This window comes from Penicillium malachiteum (genome assembly GCF_028827825.1).
Source record: "Penicillium malachiteum strain IBT 17515 chromosome Unknown utg000001l:1.0-8184562.0:1.0-8186909.0, whole genome shotgun sequence".
NCBI lineage: Eukaryota > Fungi > Ascomycota > Eurotiomycetes > Eurotiales > Aspergillaceae > Penicillium > Penicillium malachiteum.
The window spans coordinates 1004947-1029830 of NW_026643094.1; the positions used below are offsets into that span (position 1 = coordinate 1004947).

General features: G+C 43.9%; 8 protein-coding genes across 8 annotated transcripts; 3 read left to right on the top strand and 5 right to left on the bottom strand.

Annotated features, from left to right (window-relative positions):
• Positions 1-2623: 2623 nt before the first annotated feature.
• On the bottom strand, positions 2624-3367 carry N7483_000374 (mariner-Tc1 transposon family protein; the record flags this gene model as incomplete). Its single annotated transcript, XM_057083812.1, has 1 exon — positions 2624-3367. The coding sequence occupies one exon, from the start codon at positions 3365-3367 to the stop codon at positions 2624-2626; it is 744 nt and encodes a 247-aa protein (XP_056949961.1).
• Positions 3368-8988: 5621 nt separating this feature from the next.
• Positions 8989-9727, bottom strand: N7483_000375 (uncharacterized protein; the record flags this gene model as incomplete). The annotated part of the gene is made up of 2 exons (XM_057083813.1): positions 8989-9605; positions 9670-9727. The coding sequence occupies 2 exons, from the start codon at positions 9725-9727 to the stop codon at positions 8989-8991; spliced, it is 675 nt and encodes a 224-aa protein (XP_056949962.1).
• A 1837-nt stretch (positions 9728-11564) lies between these two features.
• Positions 11565-12290, top strand: N7483_000376 (uncharacterized protein; the record flags this gene model as incomplete). The annotated part of the gene is made up of 1 exon (XM_057083814.1): positions 11565-12290. The coding sequence occupies one exon, from the start codon at positions 11565-11567 to the stop codon at positions 12288-12290; it is 726 nt and encodes a 241-aa protein (XP_056949963.1).
• A 262-nt stretch (positions 12291-12552) lies between these two features.
• Positions 12553-13110, top strand: N7483_000377 (uncharacterized protein; the record flags this gene model as incomplete). Its single annotated transcript, XM_057083815.1, has 1 exon — positions 12553-13110. One exon carries the CDS (start codon positions 12553-12555, stop codon positions 13108-13110), a length of 558 nt encoding a protein of 185 aa, XP_056949964.1.
• Positions 13111-17068: 3958 nt separating this feature from the next.
• On the bottom strand, positions 17069-19324 carry N7483_000378 (uncharacterized protein; the record flags this gene model as incomplete). Its single annotated transcript, XM_057083816.1, has 1 exon — positions 17069-19324. The coding sequence occupies one exon, from the start codon at positions 19322-19324 to the stop codon at positions 17069-17071; it is 2256 nt and encodes a 751-aa protein (XP_056949965.1).
• Positions 19325-19550: 226 nt separating this feature from the next.
• N7483_000379 (uncharacterized protein) lies at positions 19551-21011 on the bottom strand (the record flags this gene model as incomplete). Its single annotated transcript, XM_057083817.1, has 1 exon — positions 19551-21011. The coding sequence occupies one exon, from the start codon at positions 21009-21011 to the stop codon at positions 19551-19553; it is 1461 nt and encodes a 486-aa protein (XP_056949966.1).
• A 623-nt stretch (positions 21012-21634) lies between these two features.
• Positions 21635-22653, top strand: N7483_000380 (uncharacterized protein; the record flags this gene model as incomplete). The annotated part of the gene is made up of 3 exons (XM_057083818.1): positions 21635-21711; positions 21983-22401; positions 22457-22653. The coding sequence occupies 3 exons, from the start codon at positions 21635-21637 to the stop codon at positions 22651-22653; spliced, it is 693 nt and encodes a 230-aa protein (XP_056949967.1).
• Positions 22654-23421: 768 nt separating this feature from the next.
• Positions 23422-24515, bottom strand: N7483_000381 (cupin domain-containing protein; the record flags this gene model as incomplete). Its single annotated transcript, XM_057083819.1, has 2 exons — positions 23422-24156; positions 24213-24515. The coding sequence occupies 2 exons, from the start codon at positions 24513-24515 to the stop codon at positions 23422-23424; spliced, it is 1038 nt and encodes a 345-aa protein (XP_056949968.1).
• Positions 24516-24884: the final 369 nt, after the last annotated feature.

The following is a 24884-nucleotide window of genomic DNA, read 5'->3' on the forward strand; positions in this document are numbered from 1 at the left end:
TTTCGAAGATCAGACTTTCTAGAACCAGCATTGTAATAAGTATTTGTTGAACCTCCCGGTATTCTTTGCTACGTCACAAAGCGAGACCACCAAAATAACGCTCCATTGAGGTAGGATTGTAGGTGGAAGAGCTAGAGAGGGAGTCCCAGGAGCGGCAGCGGTTACCAAATAGGCAAAGTAAATTCCGCACGCAATGTAAGGTGACCCAATGCCTCGCCTACTTCCCTAAATCCAGCCAGGTTCTTGTTAAAAAATGTCTTCAGTTTGATATGCGAAACCCAGTTTGAACCGTGCGGGATTTCTTTCTGTCCTCGCCCACTTCCTGACAGGATCTTAGAGACTTGTCACGGCCTATCATGGCCCATTGCCGCTCCTGTTGTTAAATTGCCTCCCTAGCACCGCTGTAGCTTGATTTTGAATGAGACGGATACGATAGCAAGTATTGACCGTTGGCTTGCTTTATTCTTTACGTACAGTACGTCCCGTAACTAGTGCACCTTCGATTGTTTCCTGAACCCCAGTTACTAAGCGGTACTAGTCCACATTTGAAATAATCCGGCCTATACTTGTCAAGGACACTGTATTAATCCTTACATAAATTACCATACACTATGGCAGGGTGTATACGCATGTAATTGATTACGCCCCATACCTTGCTCATCCCACCATGAAAATAATTTTACTGTTTGTGCTAAATAGAGGCCCTGAATATGTGAAGGGCTCTATAAAGACTGAAGCAGAACGATATAGGCCAACATGCAGTTTACATTCATGCTTAAGGAAGAGGAAGCTATGTACATGATTGGGGAGTTATGAGTCCTTCTGTGGGTCACGTGTGGGGTCGTACGATTACGCGAGTGGGGCCGCCTGTGAGGGTTCATCAGAAGAACCTGATGAACCCTTGTTCTTTGTCTTTTGAGCGTAATAAAGTCGACCGTCGTCGAACGTGATCGTACGGGATGAATGGCTTTGGGCTTGTCGAGGATTGACAAGCCCTCGTCGGGTTCAACTCGTTACATAACCCATCCAAAGTCGCCACGTTACAGTCACTAGCGAAATCTGCTTCCTCCCTAATGATCGACTCCCTTTCTCGGGGCCCACTGCCAAGCTCTTAGCGTAGATCCTCTATTTACTGGCCCGCGCAAAGTTGAGGGCCACCGTAAAAAAAATTTATCCACTACGGTTGTTATCAACTTTCACCACCCAACATTCAGCAATAGGTGTAATCATACAGAAGAAGATACAGTACCATACAATATGCGTTGTTCAACAGCCGTCAACTTACCAACGGGTGGTCAATAAAGAATCTACACCAAGGCCCACACAGTGGGGGCCGAGGAAAGAAGATCTCTCACTAGAGAGGAAGCAGATTTCGCTAATGACTGTATAATTCTAAATAGAACTTAGAAATATAAAATAATTTTTAATATTTAAAAAGACTCTTAAGGATATTACCTATGATAAAGACTATAATACTAATTTTTAGCACTTATAAAGCGCTTAACAGTAATAATAAAAAGATCTTGAATGGAATTAAAGCAACAAAGGACTCAGGAGATAGTGCAAGAAAAGATGATAGAGAAGGTGTGGAGAATATATAATACCATAATAAAGAAAACCTTTCAAAGTGGGTCCGTAATATCCCGATTAGGCGAAGGTTTTCTTAAAAGTGCAGCTCACCTGCTTCCTGTCGCAGTACGTCTTGTATCTAGAACCGACTACAGTAAAACATTCGTATAACGAACCATTTTTACACAAGTTCAATTCGTTATATACAGGAAATCGTTATATGGAATTATCCACTATTAACATGAAAATACCCCCGAATATCGCTCTGTTTTCTGTTTTCGACTTCTTTCCTCTGCATCTCGATCTCATCTCGCCGTAGGCCCCTAATATACGCTACATCAGGTGTTTCCTGCTGCTCGTGGAAAGAGATAAGGTCTCGGATCGCGGAGAGTGCCACGGGTAGCGTGATCGGCGGCTGCATTTCAATCTCCTGCCCAGTGTCTTCCTCCTCAATATCCTGGGTTTTAGGCCCTTGGAACTGGGACAGAATAAGCTCTTCAATAGTGTCGTGTGAATCAATAACCTCTTCATCCACTGGGTTCAAGAATTGGCTAATATCCATCACATCACGGATTGGAAGGCGTTCGATATCCCTCGATATATCTTGGTGTACCAGAGGAGTATCCACTTGGTCCTTTGAATCATATAGACCTTTGCGAAAGCAATTGGTGATTACCAAGGCATTAATATCAAATTCCTATGCCTTGATAGCCCAGCGTATCGCTTTTAAGATATCTACTGTTGCTAAAGGATCCCTTCTAGCTTCATATTCCCAAAGCATATAGCGGACCCATTCTCTGCGCCAATAGACCTTCTAAGTATTAATAATACCTTGATCTAAAGGTTGGTATTTACTCGTCGTATTTGGTGGAAGCCATATTATCAAGGTATTCTGTAGCGGAATCTGAGAGTGTTTTATCAGATCTGCTGCAGCTTCATGAGCAGAGAAATTATCCATCAAAAGGACAACTTTTCGCCCAGTCATACGTTGGTCAAACCAATAAAGCCACTCTTTCATAATCTCAGCAGTCATCCAAGCAGTCCGATTAGACCGCTAATAGACATCAAGAGCTTGGAGATTAATCCGAGCAGCTTGGAAAGCTCGTGGCTTTGCAGCTCGCCCAATTATCCATAAAGGTAATTTCTCAGATCCATCGGCATTGGTGCAAAAATGAATAGTTATACGCGCTTTCTGTTTACACCGACCGGGTAAAGAGTGTGTAGAAAGGCTTCGATCAGGTGTAAGTTTCCAAAATAGCCCAGTTTCATCACAATTGAATATATCCTGTGGCTGAAACCCTGCTAGAGCTTGTCGAATAGAGTTCATCTCATCTTCAGCATTTGCTGCGCTAGCAAGCTCACCAAATTGCTTAAAGCTCTTGATCCCGCGGCGTTGCTGGAAGCCTTGTAGCCAGCCGTTACTGAAAGTAGGCATCTCTAGGTCTTCATAATTTGGCAAGTTCTTCCAAAAGAACTCTGCTTTCTCACGGAGTGTAGCACTGGTTATAGTGATATGTCGCTCTGCATGCTGTATCCACTGAAATAAAACGTCCTCGAGCTCTGGCCAATGTTCACGTCGGAAACGTTGCTGGGCTAGTTGTCGCTGGTGCTGTTCATCGAGGAAGGCGTATCTCTTTGAAAGGATCTCGGAAACGGAGGAAAGCGCGATAGGTCGCTGGAAGGTGCTCTTAAACCAATTGCTGATGGAAATGTTACTTTTGGTAGGATTGTCTCGCTTGTATGCTCGTAGTGCTTTCTTCTGTTCAACAGAGATAGCGGAGCGCGGTTTGGTAGACATCGCTAAGATTTCGATCTGAAAGGGATAAATGATGAGTAATCACCTGTGTAAGACGAATATTGGGGGAAAAACAGACGAATTCGTAGTAGGGGGGATATTCGCTATATATATGATAAATTTAATTTTTACGGGCCGTGCGTTCGTTATAGCCAGGAATTCGCTACAACCAGGTTCGTTATACGAAGGTTTTACTGTATACGTAGATTTTCTTGTCTGCCACGCCTGTGACTTTCTCCTATTGATTACTTAAGCTACGGCACAATTGTCAGACTCGCTGTCTGGTTGTAGTAGGCGGTCTGTTCCACTGATGATGTCGATATGTCTGGTTTTCTACTTTCTCGTAACGCGTCCTTAGATACATGCAAATTCTGCCGGGTCACCTGATCCCGCTAGACCGGTTCTGGCTGACATACTAGTGGAGTCAGCTCTGCTGACAGAACACAGGTGCAAAACTAGCCCAATTGGGTTAGTTCAAACCACTATTGAATGGAGAGCTATGATTGGTCGAACCAGAATGGATCACATGACCGATCAGGTGATCTCCAGGCAGAATTTATGTGCGTAATTATCAGAATGAGAAAACCAGACCTGTTGATACATCCCATTGGCGACCGCCTACTGCATTAGACATTGTAGTCTGTCACCTTCAATCAGATGATTGCATACCCATTTCTCATAACGTAATTACCACCTACTATTTTCAACCGCTTGTCGAGGCCGCCCAGCCAATCATAAAATTTAAAAATTGATCTTTCAGGCAGTAGATCATATCATCATGCATTGGCTTGCGCAAACTTCTCGTCTGGCATTGTGGGTGCAGCACGAAACTTGCATCGTATACATGTACCTGAAGCTCTGCAGTAGAGAGTCGCGATCTCGGGTTCGAGACGCTAAAGGAAAATATGGCTTTTGACATAGAGGACAGTCAAAGTGCTCTCTTAAAAACCATTTATCCACACAATCGCGGTGAAATGAATGCAGACAACGTAATTCGCGGATTACGTGTGAGCCGCATAATTGCTCCAAGCATATTGCACTGGTGTAAACCTTCAGTTCAGTACATAGCTTTTCCTTAGCTGATCACTGAGGAAACCACTGAGGAAACGGAACGATAAAAACCAACAACAAGGAATGAATAATAGCTTACCAGTGAAGGACAGTCAGATCTGTCCCGGGATCTTCTTCACTTCTGCATTGTTCCAGGGTATAGAGGCGTGAGACTCCATTCAACCCTCGTATTAACTCTTGCTTCCTTTTTGTCTCCCACAATAAATTCAAACGACCTTGTCGACGAGTATAAACCGCCAGGCTGCTCAAAGTCAGTATCTCTTACACAGCTCCGTAGCAGTATCAGGGAGTACAAATAGGGTCGAGATGAACAGCTGCCCGTCATTAATCTTTGATACCGTGGAAACATACACTATGCTTAATACAATAAGAAGTAACACGCCCAGTCCGCCACCTAGGAAGATCAGGACATAAGCTGTCGCTTTGCCAGGGCTCCCCATCTCATCTTTTTGGAGGTATGAAGTGAATGGGGGAAGTGAGGGGGAAAGAGACCCTGTGGAAAGCTCTCAACGGCCAAAATTGGCTTTTTGCACTGGATATGTAGCGGGTCGCCAGGGCATTCATTCTCCAGGGAGGGCATGTCAGGTCAGATTAGAGGATTTCAAATGCCTCAAATTTGTGCTCCCTGAAAGCATTCCTGGTATGCCGGATGAATGCGATCTAGAGCATTATAGGCTCAAGCCACATTCCAACAGCGTCGTTACATTCCATCTCACAATCTCTTTTCTTTCAACATGCCAACAGAATTAGAAGTTGAAGTCCAAGCTCCAATTATGCATGTAATATCCATGATTCGGAATATCTTTGTACCCCACCCAAAGGAACTTCGTCTAAGGTTGTGTCTGAAATTAGTTGAAAATGCTGATACGTTGAACATCTTCAAAATGTTGTTCAAAGGGCATACGTAAAACCATCTATTTAAAGATAGGGGCAACTTAATTTCTGAGCCACCTGGCTTTGTTTTCTCATAGTCGCGCCACCGACCGAGCCTCAAAATATATACATATTCCCCTTATGTTAGTACTGTTGGATTCTTCGGTAGATCTCACCGTTACTGGGAAGCAGCTTATTTAAATACTCGTTGACGAGCTAGTCATAAAGCTTGGGACTTATATCTAGAAGCTATTAGTGCTCGTGTCTTTACGGACCACTCATCCTACAGTACCCGCGCAGCCCGAAGCGCATCTAGATAGTATCTCGACATAGGCGTAGTCATATGATTGTAGGTGGCAAGTCTCTGATAATGTACTACTATATATAGCATCTCTCTTTAGCTTAAAGCTTTTCAGAATGTTTGTCTATGGTAAATACCAAAGCACACCAAGGTCGCCGCGGAAGTTTCCAGCCACGTAACCTGGGTCAAACAATCAACCTAGACTCACATACTAAATAGCGGTTTGACAAGCTCATCTACCCCTCTCAAGCTTTCATCTTTTTATCGCTTTACTATATGTATATATTTGATATACTTTTTTTCTTCTGCATCTCAGGTTATATTTCCGATGCTACCTCTCCTTATTGGTCTACGCCGTATCGTGATCCTTGGTCCTTCAAACTATGGCTCAGCTTGACGTGTTATGGCCCTCGGTCTGTCGCGTCATGGCCCTTGGCTTATCCCTCCAACGCCCGTGTGAGTTTGTCCCTCTCCGCAGAGATCCGTGAAGAAAGCACTTATGTACTGGCGAGGGCTAACTAATAAAGTGTGAAGTCTCAGAGCTATACGGGCAGTATAGTACTGGATAGCTTTAGTACTGGACTTGGACTTCACTTTGCAAGTAGGATTCAACTCCTCTCCGCCCACTTAACCTGTTGGCCGCCTCCTACCTCCTATTTCACCCACTTTCCAGTCTCCACTCCCTTTACTCAAAACCAACAAATTACGGTTAGCCTAAGCTAATGGATTTTCTATGGAATAAGGAGAAAACTGAAGGTGATACGGATCAGTCAAAGCTAAGGGCCCCTTTGGTAAGAGCTACTACATAAGTCTACATGAGACTAGGTTGCAATAGGACTGACTTCTCAAGCTATGGCGTGTCAGGTATATAGAGGTAAAGTCCAAGGAACTCCAGAGCAGCTCTCAGATTGGAAAAGCGACAATCCACGGTACACTAAATGCTTGTTTGGATTCGACTTTGACAGCAAGAGATGAAACCAGAGCCGCTTAGGTACTGGCAATGAGGATTTGTCTAGATCTACGCCTATGGTGCTGCTTAGAGACTCTCCTGAAATTTACCAGGTTTACCAAAAGCCAGCGGTCCTAGTCTGGCGGTATACTCACAGGGAATCAATGCAGAGGGTCTTATCCAGGCAGGTCTTCATATAGGAGAGAGAAGGCAGGAAATAACAGATTGGACTTAAGAGGTATGTTACCTTGTGATAAATTGTTGTCATTCGCATTAACCATGTTTCAAAGACAAAATGATCATCACCTTTTAATCCGGCCAGAGTGGTAATATACCTACAATAACTGCTTGAACTTACAATCGAGGGCTTTAGAGAGTACCTTCTCTAGAAGGAAGCTCTGCAGGATGCCATACTGCCTTCTCTTTTTTAAGGTGCTATAAATAAGCTGTAACTTAAGTGTTTCGGACCCACTATAGGGGGAATCCCCTAGGAGCAGCTATGATTATAGAACCAAGGACCCATTTCGGTGGGCTTGATTGTCTACTCAAGGTTTCAATAGTAGCCACTCTAACTGACAAGGACTGATCCTCGAGATGTGCCACTATCGTTCAAGCCAAATCATCCAGAAGAGTAAATTTCAGATCTACCAGCTCCGCCTGGCTCCATCGGCATCAATTTCAGCCCTTAAAAACAAACAAGTCCTAAAGTAACATCGTTTAATTGCAATCAAAAATCTCTTCCAATCCCCCATCCGTACAATCAAACCCCTCGGCGACTTCTTTCAGTGGGCAGCCAACCTCAAAAACCATCTACCTGTAAGATGTAGATATCTATCAGAATCAATACCGAATGAAACCGGGCTTGAATTTCCAATTTATTAGATGGATCCTCTCCTAGTAGACATCAAAGTGGATAGTACCATTAGTATCTCCCAAACGAGTAGTTATCATGTAAATAACCTTCCAGACAGAGGGTCCGCCTTCATAGCGCTCGCAGTAGGAGAAGTCTATCCCGGAGATGTCGATTGCCAGGGTGCTAATCTTCGAGGAACCTGTCAAGGGGCTCATGGTTTAGCTTCTGAGAGTTAACTTAGCAAAGAGATTATATTGTATTAACATATCTCGCTCACTGACCCCGGTGGGAGGATCAGCTCTGCCTGAGCTAAAGATGTTGATGACTTTCATAGGGGACTCTCCCTCTCGGTGGATTAAAGCACCTACGCCTTGGATCATTCCGTCCATTCGCAAGCGATCTCCCTGAATATACGCGTGATTAGTTGGAATTTCCATAACATGGGTAATTTGGAACGGTTCGGGAATCACGGAAATGCTACCTTTTTCACGAGCCAGTCAATTGGACCATTCTGGAAAGTAGAGCCCAAACGTAAGTTGATAGGAAGGTGAAAATCGACTGGGTTCACAGTTGAGAACCCAAAGTGGCACGGACTGCGCATGCTTCGTAGCTCAACTTTGCCACTGCCCCATGCGATCGCACCCTGGACAACAGCCGTCAATCTGATAAAGACTTGTTAGAAGAATTCTGGCCAGAATCAAGAGAATGCATATATACATACGCATTTTGACGGTCAACGATGATGGTCGTATTGGGAAATGTACGTATGATCTCACTTTGAAGGAAAGGCGAAAGAGAGAATCCTCCAACAAGCAAAATTTTCTAAAATTCGTCAGTATATCCCTAATACTATCTTTCTCTATAAGCTTACATACTTTAATGGCTGGGGCTTCCCCTTTGATACCATTGGCTTCACTCATATGGCTAGTCAAGCAATTGACGATTGTGCCGACAGAGGGGTGGAATAACTTGAGAAGATCGGCACTAGGTGTGTCAACTTTAGTATCTCCCTTATGAGATATAGACCTAGGGAGTACAGGGGATTTCTTATCTGGATAGTATTACATTTCCTATGCTTTGATTATACCACTCTGGGTTTAAGGGTTGCGACACGTTCATTTCAAGGGGGAGTTAGAAAATCGCATTTTCATGTCCAGTAAACGCACACTTAACTTCCATGAAATCCTGCATGAATTTACTTGTGAGCCTAATCATATACCATGGTAAGCTAGAAAACACAACACCAAATCTTTTTTGCATGAGTTTGTAGAACTCCCTATCCACCGAAGTGGACCCGTATAGTTTCCCTTTAATATTTGATCAGCCTATGTTCAATTCTATCTCAGGGATGCTGGAAGTAGGACCTTACCTAAGCATGGAGCAAGCTTATCATATACAACAGGATTATACTTTGAGATCATAAAACTCGCAATATCCTAGATAGTAATATTAGATATAAACAAAATAAAATCAAGCTCCTAAAGGGTAACTGACAACTGTTCCTCCCCTACAGTCACAGACTAGGACTCCGTCTCCGGTCTTTGAAACCTTGTCAGTGTTTAAGTCCAAATCCAAACTTAAATACTGATAAGAGTGTAACATACCTTGAGAGGTAAGGTTCCTGCATAATCTTGTAAGGTCGACAGAGCGAAGACAATTGCAGCATCTGCCTCTATAAGTAGGCAGACATCATCACACTCCCTTAATCTAAAACCCGCTGTTTCGATAGCAACAAGCATATCCTGCCTGGCTTCTGTGGACCAATACCCCGGTATAGTAAAACAGAATTTAATGGTGCTTATCTCCAGGCTCTTCTTCGCATTGGTAAATTCTCCTTCTAGATAGTCCCAGATCTTGGCCCGGAGAGCGCCCAGATAATCTGAGATCGTGTCAATTAAGGATCTCCCTCTTGGAAGAGACATAATCCCTCGAGAACCTACCCAACCCATTACCTCCGCTTTCCAGCTGTCGATCTCGATCTCAAGATCATCATCCAAGAACAGCTTGAACCAAGAGATCATATTAGGTTCTTTTTGAGCAGGAAATCCCCACTGGTTCTCCTGAAGATTGGGGTTGTCTTCAATGTAAGCAAGAACACTTAGAATCTTTTTGGGACGAGTCTTATCGTCAAGTTGGTTGATCAACCTGGGATAATAATAGGGGCTACCTAGCAAAATACTAGAGTAGCCAATGGCTAGAAGCGTTTATTAGAATACTCGTAAAGTAACCATAGGTTTTTCTCGGAGATCATGACTTACCAGACGCCGTAGTGCCAAAGTCAACTCCGACCACAATATCGTGCTTGGGTGTATGCATGATGAACAATAATTCGTGAGAACTAACTTTCTGGGATGATCGAGGTTGTCTGCAAGTGTAGGGTTGATTGTCTATGATAATCGTTGGAAGAGATTAGAGTCCACGAGAATATTTGGGGGAATTTGCTTCTTTTTATGACCTATAGGTTAAGGGGTTTCTACCTAGCTAGTCCACAGTGGCTATTATCATCGACTGGTAAGAAACGGGAAGCCTCGTCTCAAAAGTGTAATTGAATCAATGAGAAGCGTAAGAATCATCAGCTTCAGCCATCTGTAATTTCCCACCACTGTCGGTTTCCGCGACATGTTCAAAGGTTGACTCAGGCCATGAGTGTTGTCGTATTTGAAACCGTCAAATGTTCACCGACATTTTGAAAACTTTACTATATGCTAATTAGGAAACAACAGGGATCCTTGTGTCTTGGATTCATCAAAATGAAGACCCTGTCTTTATTTTAAGGGTATGTCTAAGAATAATATTCTATTGGTTTCTATGAGCTTGCCATAGTGTCAACCTTGGAACTCATACTCATTTCCATAAATCTTGAAATGTGTTTCAAGGATCCTTTTCTTTTTAGGAGGCAAACTTGATGCACTATATCCGAGATCTAAGATCATGGAGACCTGGAGGTGGTCTCTACTCAGAGGTCATGGTTAACATGTTTCACGGGGCTGCCTATTCTAGTCTCTAGTGTTTTATGATGCTTCCATTTATATTCCTAACTTGAAGCGCTTATGTATAGATGACGCGGCACTAGGTTAGTCTATGACTTCAGATTCTTATCAAAAGAAGAATGGAGGAAAATATATCCATTCCCAGAAATATGCTTTCACTGATCAAGGTTAATGGCTTGGCCAAGAATGTGTATTTAATTAGTAGGGGTTTTCTGTTAGATTTCTTCATTTCTCATTGCTCCGGTCTAAATCATCTGGTTCACGGGGCGGTGCATGGATATTGTGAATCCCGACAGCCTTCAAAATCCCGAATACGAATGTCTTCAAATATTTGAAATGTCGGGCTTCAAGCCACATCCAAAATATACAGGGGTTCATATCGGTTGTTACATATGTATATCCCTCTAATACTGGGAAGAGTATTTCGTCTGTAGATGCAATAGTGTGTAGGATTCAGTAATCTAACACACCGCACTTTCAATTCTAGGCCTGACTCTAGATGGTCATTTTCAAAAATTCTTGATATCTCGTTTTCAACAAACGAGACACGGGTTTCTCCGGGAGTAAGGGCGTTTTTTTCTCTCGAATTCTTTGAACACAAAGGACGCTTTGAACGCCACCTAGTCTATTTTAAAACCCAAAAAAGAAAGAAACACCCAGTTGCTCTGATCTTGGGCGTAAATGATGGCATACAAAAATTCAATATTTGAACGAATGTCTCAGGCGCTCTCTAGGGCTGTCGCTCGGTGTGGCATCTCTCTCTTTCCCGACTTTTTCAACCCTTTTTGGTTTTTGTCCGAAGTGTTTCCCAGTCCCATCTCTGGTGACTGTTCCTAGCGAGCAGGATGGGTAAAAGAGAGAAATCTCAAATGAGCAATACTCCGAAACAAACTAAACTGCAGCCAAGCCCAAAGGCGGAGATGGTAGGTTTAATGAAGCTGTTCCGACCACTTTTGACAGAGGATAAGAAAGACTGAATATCACATATAGGCTGAAGATCCCATTACACCGGGTTCTGAGTTGGACACTGGGTGCGTTAAAGTCAAGACCAGCAATGAAGAAGAAGATCATGACAGATCATCTAAGGTATTCCAAGATTGGTGCATGTCCCATGAAATGAACTAACAATTGTTCTATACACGCAGAATCGCTGCTCATTCTCAATGAATCCCTTGGAAAATGACACATCCCTTTCCTCGACCGTTAAGGACCATGATAAGTCATCGCACAAGTCGAAACAATCAACACCTACTTCGAATCAATCTGAACGACTACCGTCTGTCCGACGTCAGAGTTGCCTGTATAGAGACAGATCTCCAGTGGCCGAAGAGAGCTCTTCAGACACAGACGAGAGCTATTTTGAGAAAGACCGGAGGTCGGGGTGGCAAAAAATACCCCGTCCTGCTGCCCGGGACGTGTTTCATCCTGATTACCCCTTCACCATAAAAGACCCATATGTTCAGCCACAGGAAGTCCTACCCCTTCCAAACTTTACCTATACCTACAGAAGCTTTGAGGGATTTTGCGATTATATGTTTCCCACAGAGCCGGATGATAAAGTCTCTTGTATGACTTCCGGCATAGAACGTTGGGTCAACGATTACTGTGGATCTTCAGAGGACATCGAAAACAGAATGACTGCAGAGCAGAAGCAAGCTGTACTTGATTTTTTGGGAGATTGGTGCCTCTACAATGACTGGGACTCGCTGATCGCCACATTTCCCAACCAACGCTTTCGATTCCATACATTCACCCAGGCCGTCATCATGAAGGATATCTTTCAGAGTCTTGTCAAGAATCCGTTCTACTATATGGATTTAGACAATCATTGGGACGGACGCTTAGAGACTCTTCCACCTATATATGGAAAGGAGCTATATCAATATTAGCAAAAGCTTCTTTGCGGTGAGTTCCGTCGGTGATACTATTCTACTGGTCTGTTATGATGTCTGCTAATTCTTTTATCCTCTAGTGGATGAGTTAAGTGCGGAGAAGTGGCGTATTTCCATAGTTCAAATGATGAATAGGTATCTTAAGCCTACTGCTAGGCCAAAAACAGATCCTATATGGCCTGTTGAGGCATAGGACTGTAGTACTGGTATACGGAGCTGGAATATTAGGCAGAGGTATATAAATTAGTTGGTTCGTAACATGCTGGATCGATTCAGTCTCATTTCGCCTATGTTACTGGACCATGATCCTAAGAAGGAGCTAGACACCGAGCACCCTTTCTGTTGTGATGGACTGCTGCGTCGATGCTATGAGCAGGCCTGCGACTTTGCTGTCCAGATGTGGGTCAGCGATGGATCGGTAATCCGTTTCGACGAGAAAATCAATAAGATAGGTCCATACACACTACCGGAATACCCTAACAGGGCGGGTATACGTGACACAAAAAGGTGGTGGTTCGGCGGGCATGATGGCCATAATACTCCGTTTGATGATTCAACCGTCGAATTACATAAGGGACAAGAAACTACGATGATTTTGTGGCCTGTGATCTGGTCTGTCCGCTGCAGGTACATGACTGTGCCTCCTCGGAGTCTTGACTTATTTTTTTCTGGGTATGGAGGAAGGAGTAATCTTGAGAGGGGCAAAGAATATGAATATGTGGACGAGAGGGACTGGGTCTACACTATTCTTGCCTGTGGGCGTGTTTATCTTGCGGGCAAAGGGTTCGTAAAGCCGGAAGATGCCCCTCGCAAGTGATCATTCAATAATTTCCTGAGTTCTCAAAGGGACTGATGCGTCGTATACTGTCACCCCTTCTTTCTCATCTGCGCCTCTCTATTTTCTTCTTTTTGTCTGTATTTATGTTCTTGGCTGCGTTGTCACTAAGATTGTTGTTTTGAATGCTGAAAGATAGGACGACTCCATATCCTATCCGGGGAGATTGGCGGAGGAAATTCAATTCTGATTTTTAGAAAATTCTTGAATGGCTTATTTTGACTTTTTTCGTTCCTCCTTCCCTGGGAACTTGTAGCTGTACCTGGATACCTTGCGTCTCACTTGATAAATCAAGTAAAATAGCTCCAATTTGCAGTCTATTCTAGTTAAACCCTTGCAATACCTTCTTCACTTGATATCAATGCTGGTATTCTATCCTGTCCCCTTCAAGTTCTTGGAATGTACAGCTTGACCCTTGGAAAATTGAAGTTCAAGACTCCTCCCACTGTAACTCCACATTGAACGAGTGGTTTTATCTTTATTTCGGAGGTTCTGATGGTCTCTAGCCTTAACTTGAACTTCAAGTTGAATCTGCCTACGTATCTTTATAATATATATATGTAGGGCCAAACTATCTTTCAGGCACTATCACCAGCGTCTGGGCAATTGTGTCTTTGGGGTTGACGGTATGCTTGTTTATCTCCACCCTAAAAAATCAAAGGCCAAGTAACTGACAGTTACGTTCAGATGACGGAAAACTATCGTAGTTAGAAAGTAGCTTAGTTGGAATCAAGCGCATTCCTTACAGATATCCTCACCCGATATGGCTTTGTAGAGGGCGAATATCAAAAGGACCCGAATACCGATCAACACGTTAAGACGGCTCTCATCCAGGTATACGTCGCAGTTTCAAATTTCGCTGCCAAAGTCTAGTCTTTTTGTGACCGCAGCCGTGCCGTCTTGATCTGGAAGAGCATCTCCGGAGATACAATAGCCGGCCGTCAGGCGAGAAGGCCATTGAGAAAACCGAATCTGTATGGCCCTCGAGCGTCTTCTGTAGAGTACCTAAGGCTGGATCCCAGAGCCGTATAGTGCTATCTTCAGAGCCAGACGCCAGTAGCCGGCCGTCAGGTGCGAAGGCCACTGTGTAAATCGAACCCGTATGGCCCTCGAGCGTCTGCTGTAGAGTACCCGAGGTTGGGTCCCAGAGCCGTACGGTCTTATCGCCGGAGCCGGACGCCAGTAGCCGGCCGTCAGGTGAGAAGGCTACTGTGGTAACCCTAGCCATATAGCCCTTGAGCGTCTGCTCTAGAGTACCTGAGGCTGGGTCCTAGAGCTGTAAGGTGTTATTGGAAGAGCCAAACGCTAGTAGCCGGCCGTTAGGTGAGAAGACTACTGTGTCAACCCAATCTATATGGCCCTCGACCATCTGCTGTAGAGTACCCAAGGCTGGGTCCCAGAGCTGTACAGTGTCATCGTAAGAGCCAAAAGCTAGTAGCTGGCTATTAGGCGAGAAGGCCACTGCTATAACTGAAGACGTAGGGTCCTCGAGCGTCTGCTGTAGAGTACCCAAGGCTGGGTCCCAGAGCCGTAAAGTGCCATCGCGAGAGCCAGACGCCAATAGCCGGCCGTTAGGCGAGAAGGTCACTGCTAGAACTTCAAAGGTATAGTCCTCGAGCGTCTGCTGTAGAGTACCCAAGGCCGGGTCCCAGAGCCGTACGGTCTTATCGCCGGAGCCAGACGCCAGTAGCCGGCCGTTAGGTAAGAAGGCCACTGTGTTAACTAAATCTATATAGCCCTCGAGCGTCTATATCTGCTTACTCTATCCTTTGCTGACCTGTGGTAAATGTTTTATCCAATAAGGAAGCTCTTTTTCAAACTCTCGACGGATCATTGCTGTTTCAGGTGTAAAAATCAGTCCCGCGCAATAAAGCTAAAGAGGCGCCTTATTAGTTATCTGATGATTTTTAAGAACAAAGTGCTTCGCATCGGAAAGGAATTAGGATAATATGGAGTACTGATCACCCTGTATCTATTAGTGTGATTTAGATATGATTTTAAGAAAAGATTACCTGTAGAACGGACTGGAGGAGATTAATCGCCCCTACCACTTCTGATATTAGACCTAATAGGCTTATAACTTCTACCTAGTGTAGAAAATATAACTTAAGGAATAAAAGTACCTAAGGGATAATATCACTATTCCCCATATACTAAGTAGTATAATATACCCAGTATCGACAGGAGTATCATAATTTGGCGGGGAAGTAATTATTAATGGTCTGGCGATCAATATCTACGTGTAAGGTTCTATCGCTTTTAAGTCCACATATATTCTTCTGTAAGTTTTAACATATAAGCAGACATTTTTCGGTCAAACGATAATAAATCTCCTTCTCATCCAACCCTAAAGGGGTTTTCTTGCGCGTTTCAGGATCGAGAAGAAAATCGCGAAAAGATAGATAGAATATTCGCACTGGCTAAGTTACATTAATTAGGATATTTAGTACTAAATGGAATAAGTCAAAAGTAATATTAATTTGCTTCTCAGATAAATCAAGAAGCCTCAATAGAGAGCCAACTAAGAGAGGATTCTCAAGCATAACAATCACACCAATTATTTCGTGAAACTCCTGAATAAGTCGCCTTTTCTTGCTCTTACTCTGGCCCCAAAGAAATCGGTCTAGTATAGGACAATATGTTACATCAAACTCAGACCTATCGTTCTTATATACTAGGATCTCAGCTAGGCTAGCTTCCAGGTCTAAACGATAGTCCTTAAATATACGGCAGATAGTGGCGGCAAAAATAAAGAGAGGAATGGATAGTTTGATAATGGTATCAAAGTTTACGTTCCCCGGCCAATCCTTAGGTAAAGAGCGGTCGGCTCGAATTACTAAAATTCGGTACTTCAAGAATAACGATATATCATGATGTATAATTAACTCTTATACTTGATAAAGAATCAGGTCTTTATACTTATGGCTTATGATCTTGGAAAACTCTTAAAGAATCGGCTACTCGGGCCTACTTGTCAGAAAGACTCGGTAAGAAACGGACTGTATATCTCACAGCCTTTATAATAATTAAAGTAGACAACACATCTCTATATCTGGCTTACCCTTGTCTAATATATCAAGCACTATCACCACAACTCAAGGTACGGTATCTAATACCTTCAAACTCTGTAATAGCTAAAGGAGTAATTTTTCACATTGTTCTTGGAGAGATTTGTCCACAATCTCAGGCTCATTAGCTAGTACCTTTTGAATCGCTAAGACAAGCTAAGGAATCACAATCATAAGCTGCTTTATGATTGTTGGGAAGAATCTCCTGGCGCTTCCTCGATCTCCTTCTCCCCTCTTAAAAAAAACTCGCTCTAAGGAGGTTACTATTGTGGAAGTATCTTACTATTATACGGGAGATTGTTGATTTTCCCGTTCCAGCTTGGCTATTTAACCAGAAGATAGGTTTATCTTTTATAGATAAGGCCTATTCTTTTATTTACAAAAGAAGTTCAGTCCGGGTTCTTAGGAGATATTTATATTTAAATTAATCTATATATAAATCAAATACTGTATCCTGCGCTATTAGTAGCTTGTCCTAATTGATTTTCTGATTAATTAAATTAATTGTTATTTGGAAAGCCCTTTTCATAGTTATTAATATATAACAGGACTATTATAAGCAGTATCTTTCTTACCTTTGATTACTCTTATTTAACTCTTACTTAGCTCTTATTTGACTCTGATTTGACTCTTATATTTTTAAGGCTATTACCACCTGGTACCTGGGAAGGAAGGATAAGTAGAGACCTAGAGGAATAGGTAATCTTATAAGTCATCCACTAGGTATCTATGGATATTTCTAGGAAGACCAATCTAACTAAGCCAAAAGACTATATGGATAAACTATAAAGGACTACAGCTCTCATACTAGGTGGAAAATAAGAATTAAGAAATTCCATTACACAATACTCAATGTAGTGGATTTCCAGAAATCAGAACATATGGATGTTAATTCCAGAACGGAACATAGCCGGCTTCAATCCCTCCAAATCTGTCGAGCCCAGAGCTAAAACAGCAGAGTGTAGCTGAGAAGGGACGTTCTTCAGCGAGTAGGAATCGACATTTTCTATCATATCGTCTGCGATTTGATGAATACTCCAGGCACCCAGTCGAGCAGCGCCTTTTGCCAATTTTTGAATGACGGTAGGAATCAAAGATGTGCGAGCCTGCGAATCACTCCCTTTTGAGCTTTCAGTGTCTTTTTGCTCCTTACCCTTGACGTAATTATCTGCATCGTGACGCATACGCTTTGATTCCATAGCATATAGCAGAGCATCACACGCAATATCCTTCTTTCCCATCATCACCTGCTCCCAGTACTCTGTAAGACCTTTTGACGGAATCGCATTTGCAAATGTGAACCCATCGGTTGAAATTCGTCGGGCGTAAAATTTGTTGCCTGTACCCAGCTCCAGTCGACCCAAGAACCATTCTGCTGCTGGGACATCGGAGAATCGAGCTAGAACCCACTCTCCTGCCACAGCATGAAGGTCTGGTTCTTGAATCATATCGATGCACTTTACGAGAAGTCTCTGGGCGTCACTTTGCTCCTTTTTTATTCCTCCTGCCTCTCCAGAGATTGAGGAGTCATCCTGTTTTTCCTTTTGCTTCTCTTTGACCTTTTCCATAGTTTCGCCCAAGGGAGTTGATGTTATAATGCTGGATGTTTCATCAAGTGGATAATCAAGAATTAATTCTGTCCTTGGGTCCTTCAGAAGAGTCTCTTGAATGACCTCGCTCATGTCCAGCTGCTGTTCCAGGATATCCTTTTCACAATTGAAGTTGACAAGAAGGTAGGCAAACCCCGTACTGACAGTGCACCAACCCTCAATAGTTTGGCCGCTAACTGATTTCTTGATCTGTGCACGAAGCTGTTTTGGATCTAGCATGGTCACAAAAATACGCTGGATGTCAAATGTCCCACTTATCCCGGAGCTGCTGATAACAATAGGATTGTGGCATTTTGATTCAAGCGCAGTAAAGTCCAGAGGCTTGCGAATGGAGTCGGTAACTGTGAATGAGATACTGTGTTCGTCTGCTTCAGGTGACACTTTTTTCATCCCATTCAGACGTTTTTCAATCTCTTCTAACTCATTTCTGAAAACCGACATTTTCTTCTCGAATTCACTGGGCTCCTTGGGGGTCTCAGGTGTTTTCTTGGCCTTCAGCTTATCAAGAAGCGATAAAGGCGATTCGTTTTTTACTAATTTGTTCATCGGCGCGGAAAGTTCGCTGGTCATTTTGGCTACTTTCCTTCTGATCCCCAATCGACTCCCCTTTTTCTGTGAACCCTCTTCTTCCCGGGGTGGCTCGATGTTGTCTTCCTGATACTCATTGGGGCTGCATGAAGCATTGTTCTCAGCAGTAGGCTGAATCTCACATTGAGTATTTCTCTGTGACTCTTCTTCTTCCACATGTGGTCGAACCTCGTCTTTCTGACACTCATTGGGGCTGCCTGAAATATTCTCCTCTGAATCATGTCGATGCTGCTTTTTGTTTCGTTTCTCCTTCTCATAACTCTCGCTCAAATCCATGATTTTGCTTTGAAGATCTCCTAGCTCCTCATTCACTTTTTCAAGTTCATCAAGTGGCAGTAGCCTTATCGATGTGATAAGCTGAACGAAAACCTCAATAAATCCATCATGAAGAGCTTTGTAATCCATCGCCTTGACCAATTTAAACATGTCATTCAATAGTATCCCGACGATCAACTTGATAATCCTCTCCTTTTTTGGTCGGTCACTCCCAGATATATCAAGCACCAGCTTGTTAATGTCTCTATCCCCGGGTCGTGACGCAACCGCCGCATGGTTTTGATATGCCTCAATACAAGAAGGATACAGCGAGCGACCCTGTATGGCACTGCCAAAGTACTTGCCAGACCAATTGAAGATAGATATATCATTGGAAACAATGATTTTCTCATCGAATAGTCGGCTCAGAGCCCTGGGCAATCCTTCAGCTGGAAAGGCGGGGAACCTGACATTGAGAATACCCATCAGGGCATAGGCCTTGTCAGTCGGGACTTCTGTGTTCCGGATAGAAGACGCGATCAGGACATTATATGCCGAGTTATCAGTTGGGGATGTGCCTTGGGTCCAGTTCTTCAGTGTCGCGATCTTACTAAATCCAGATATTTCCTGGCGGTCGAGTCTGATAGGTCGTTGCGCAATGTCTTGAAGCTTCATCAAGATGAAAATGATCAAGTCCCTTTCATCGCACGGGGGGGATCTCAGTCGTGTGTCCAATTTGCGCACGGAGATTGTCCACAGAAGAGGCCCAGATAGCCTTTTCTATTTGAGATTCCGATGTTTGAACACTAAGATGCCTCGGTACAAAAAATTGAAGAGCTCGAAGTAAGAAGACAAGTTTCTCAATCTTCACTTTCATGAAATCCTAGACGGGGCTCCAGGGTTAGCTTAGAAGGAATATTGGAAGGATTCGAGTTCCTCTTACTTCATCATTATTTTCCTTTTCAGGCAAAAGACTTTGCCACATTCGCTGAAGCTCAATCAATGCGTTACCAAATGGAAGGTCTGCATGCCTCAAGTAATGATCCAAGAAGGGAGTCAAATAGTAGTAGGGTCCGAGTTGGTCAATGGTTCTCTTAAGTTCAGCCCATTGAGAGTTGAAAAAGAACGTCATTTTGCTGAGAACTAGTTCTTGCAAAGTCCAACCACGAGTGGCCCATCTTATATTCGCGTCTTTGATCTCATTGAATTCTAAGACATTGGCTTTATGAGTCCAAGCCGGAGTTTGATTTATGCGAGTCTTCCAGTCATCCATCCAATTCTCTGTCGTAAAATCGATATCGTAAATCTTCCACTCTTCCATCCAGTCATCCTCGGCGTTTTCTGTATCCAAATGAACAACGCAAAAGTCCGCGTTGGCATACCACTCTCCCATGAGTGCCAGTGACTTTGTGAGCTCTCCAGAGTCGCTCTTATCAACGCAACATGTATCCAACCAAAGGTATCGCTTGGAAAAATTGGGGAATTCACGGGTATCAAAGATATTTCGCGCTTTGGAGATCGATTCCTTCACTTTGCGTAGCGATCTTATTCGCTGTAGGCACTTAAGAAGGCTCTCCATGGCATTTCCACGCGAACTGCCATTTTCAAGTACAAATCTAGCCCTTTCCCCTTGCACCACTTGTCGCATATTCGTCGCGATTTCAACGTACTCCTCTGCCACAGCCACCCAATCCTCGATGGCAGAATGTTTCATACCCATCAAGATTTTGTTCGCATTTTCTTGCTGTTCGACTGCAGTGGCTCTATTTTTCTTTGCTTCAGCCTCAGTTTGCTCAGCTGATCGCAGATCCTCTCTGAGTTTCTTGTCCTGCAAATATTCTTGAAATCGCTGATCCAGTTGAAGTGTGCTGGTTCGTCGCATCTCCGTCACCACCCACGCAAGATCAAGTCCACATTGCTCATCAAGCATGTCAACATCACTTATGTCGCTTTGTCTGAGCTCCGGGCGCTGATCGTCTCGTTTTGTGGCTCGACAGAAATATTTATAATCAATCTCAGCACCTTTCCAGCTGTGCGACAGCACACAATAGCGATCATCTGGATCGAGACGTGATACTTCCACTATGTTCATGGTGTCGATATCGAACATACGTAGTGGACAAGTCAAATTCTCTATGGGAATTGTAGCCGGATTACTGGGACGGGATTTGCTCGAGTCAGATATCCCATCTTCAAGTTCATCATTGCAAAACTGTGGAAGAGTGATGATACGAAGACGTTTTGAAAGCCAATTACGTATTCTTTCTTTACTTGGCTCATCGATCGTCAGGTCAGCCAGGCGGTATAGTTTTTTGAAGTTTTCCTCTGTTGTATTTGTCGTCTCAATCGAGTCACGAGACATTGTTCTTTCAAGGGAGAGTCCTTTCATCATCTTGAGACTTGGGGCTGGTAGCTGGTTTGACCCAAAGTTGAAGTTGATATAAGGAGGGTATAGACGAAGAATTTGGCTTCAAGACTGTAATTCAAGTGGAAGTTGATTTGTTCGAATGTTGCTGCGTAGGGGGCCTTTCCCATCATATTTGTAGATTCGCTTTCTCACCTCCCTTCTCAGGGCGGGATGCTGCATTCAATGTTTTCCTGGAAGTCCTCTCTTCATGCAGCAAATCCCAGTACTCTGGATGTTGCCCAGGTGTGAAGTGGGAACTATGCAAGAGCACCATATAGGAAAGAGAGACGGGTGAGCATGCATGAACATGCACAATCTCTGCAAGTTTAAGTTCCCCGCTTGCCAGTGGCTATGTTCCAGTTCAGCTCTCACTTATCCCGTACAAATGTACTGAAATAATTTCTGAAGCCTATTTGTTTACATTAAGCACATCAGGCTACGAAATTGGGTACCTTGCGGCATTTTTTGTGATTGAATTAAATATCTACTAACTCGGAGTACCTGACTCGAGCTTTTGGGCTGAACAACCGCGAATATTGGAATCATACAACTATTTATCTTCCTGACCAGAACTCATCATGCCAGCTTATTCCTACCACCGTATTCTCCAGAGTTTCGGACGATCCATAAATGACAAGACCCTCGAATGTGACTTGTACGTGTACAGTATCATGGCTCCGGAACGCTACCTATCACATTAGGATTTGAGAGCTAAAGAAATCATAGAGATATTCATCCATGGGATATCGAAATCAATGGCAAAAGATGGGAAGGCAAAATTCGACTGATCGGTTTTGTGGATTGCTTTTTTGTGATCGTATACTCAGAAAACGCTCAGTTTGAACGTGGAATAATCCTCTACAGTATCAATGTCACTGTCTTAACACCACCTAGCCAGGAGCTTGACTAATTTTTACAGAGGACAGACGTCTCCTGCAGCAATTCAATCAGCACGCACCCGAGGCACTGGCAGAGCTTCTGGCGAGAGAATCACCAGAGGAAAAACTTGAAGAAAGTGCCAACTTGAATGACAACAGTTCCCAGCATATCTATGATTCGGCTGATGAATTTGACGAAGATATCATAACCCTCCAATCGGAGTCCATGATATCACCTAACGCATCCAAGGACAGCTTGGGAAGTATCCCAGATTCACTGATCAGCAATGCGAAATTCAGCTCTGATTCTGACAAGCCCGAGCCCGAGCCCAAGAAGCCGGATCATCGTCATACCCACGTTGCTCGAACACTTGGGCATGAAATTCATCTGTCGACGAAATATCGCAAGTCAGACGTTAAAGTTTACAGAGTTGAAATCGCCAAGCCACAAAATCGGCCTCTCAGAAGTGAATTGTACCCCACCTGCACACTCGTATCCAGGCTAACGACATATGCATACAGGACGCATCAAGCGGGGTATCTCCCCTCATGGGACGTATAAAATGATGGGTGACGTGGTTCGCTATGGGATCATTTCGCAAGCCCAGTTGATGAATCACCTTGGGAAGATGGTATTTGGGGGCGGCACATTCAACGAAACAGCTCGCAAATACTTTCATGCACTGACAAAGGGTGATGAAACTAGTCGGCCAACCTAGTGCTATTGGACTCAATGAACACTGATTGCTTTTTCCCAACTCAAGTCTTAGTAGCTGCATCAGCCTGCATGTGGATGATAACATTTGTCTCTTCCTAGGCGGTTTTTTAAATAAAATAAAATGAAAGAAAGCATCTCCGAGGAACTAAAGAAAACTTGTCATAACGCGGGTACCATAATTTCATGATTTGTCATGCATCTCAGAGGCTTGAATAGACATCTGGAGTAGTAGATAGGTTCGAGTCTGACGTGGCACCAGAAGACCCCAACCGAGTCCATGCACCATGCACTGCTATGCAGTATCTAGCCCCGTATTCAGCTGGTTGTGATTGAAATTTGTGGCTTAGATCCACTAGATCTATGGGCTTGATCGGCGCCAACGCCAAGATATTTAACTTCAAGGAGGAATAGCTCAGACTCAATATCTATCAAATCTCTTTAGCTGACATTGAATACTCCAAAGAGTCGCAGCCATGCCAGCGCATGTGGGTACGTCCAAGCAGCCCCGGATTCACTGAATACAGCTTGAACTTGAAATATGATTTCTTCTGGTTACCGATTTTTGGAAGGACTCGGACTCGGAGGACACCTGTGGCGCAACCCAAAATAGATTAACTCTAATGTCCTGTAAAGGGAAAAAAGAATATCCCAGAAAATAGTGTCCAAAAAAATAAATTCCAATGCTCGCTAGGCTGCTATATACAGTTTCACAATCTATTTACTTAACATCATGATGTCGTGAAAAATCCTTTCTGACACGCTGACGACTTTACAAAGTCACATTGAACTTCTCAGCCACGGAGGGCAATTTCGAAGCATCCCACTCAGGAGCTTGCTCCGGCAAGACCACAGCCTCAAGAGGGCTACCGAGCTCATGAATGAGAGACTCAATACCATCACCATCAGTGAAGGAGTGAATCTTAACATACTTGCTCACAAAGTCCAAAGCAAAGGCCTGTCCAGCAGGGATAACCACTGTCTCACCCTCGCGGAAGATGGTTTCCCCAGAACCCTGCAGGCGGACCTTCAAAGCACCCTCCATAATACAGAAACAGTGATCAACCTTGGAGAAAGTGAGGTACTGAGACAGGAAGGTCTCGCCATATTCCTTGGAAGACTCAATGCTGGAGATCGCACAGAGACCACTGCTCTGCTTTGTGGTCACAAATGGTCGTGACATAACACCTCCAAGCATCCAGCGTGGGCCGGTATTGGAGCGCAAGAAGTATCCTTCGGGTCCTTCGGGCAGCTTCTCATCTTCCTTGGTCCATTCACCAACATCTGGTGGCTGGTAGTGAGGCTGGAAGACGACGTCGAACTGGCCCTTCGCGGCCATCACCTTCGGGATCAATAGGGATTTGATGTCTCGGTCATCACCCTCGGGCACGAGAATACCTTCGTATGGCTCGGAGACGTAGCGGAAGAAATCGACCCAGTCACCTGGTGTAATCAGGCCTTGGAGCTCGGTGTGCGGGCCGATCATGTCTGGCATGTGAATGACTTTCTATTGAGGATAATGGTTAGATCTGCTATACACATAATTATGGCCTAGGTACATACCGGTGGGATATAGGCGAAGTCACCTGGACCCATGATTCGGCACTTGTCTCCATTGTACAGCTTCAGGAATCCCTTCGTCACCAGAAAGACATCGTGGGCTTCGTTGTGGTAGTGGAAACCAGGGGCATCAGAGAGCACAGCACCACTGGTGAACACAGCCATAAGGCCATCGGTCTGTTTTGAGGAAGTCAAGATGCGGAAGACTCCTTTGCTGCCGGGAATAGTGATGCGCTCGCCCTCCAATTGGGGAATAGCGTATGGCACACGCTCGGCCGGGGGCTCGTTTGAAAATGGAAGAGACATTGTGAAGATAAGCTTTGTAAAGTTCGAGTTTTAATAGAACTAAGCTCAGATGTTCGGAAGAGAATTTATAGAATCGAGAAGGGATTGACGGGATTCTTCCCAAGTTTTAAAGTCTTTCGGCCTTCTCCAGCTTTCGGCATGCGGGGGACTTCAATCCGAGGCGGAGAAGTCATGGTCGGAAGATCCGAGTTGCTGCCTGTGTTTCGTGATCTGGGGATTGATTCTGATTTGCTCCTTTCCCCAGGAAATTATCCATGGGTGGATTCGACTCTCAGCCATTTCCCTGGAAGACCAATACCAGACAGTCATTTCAATAGTCAGCGGAGCTTGGCGCTTTTACAAACGCCGAAATCTGTTGAATTTGAAAAG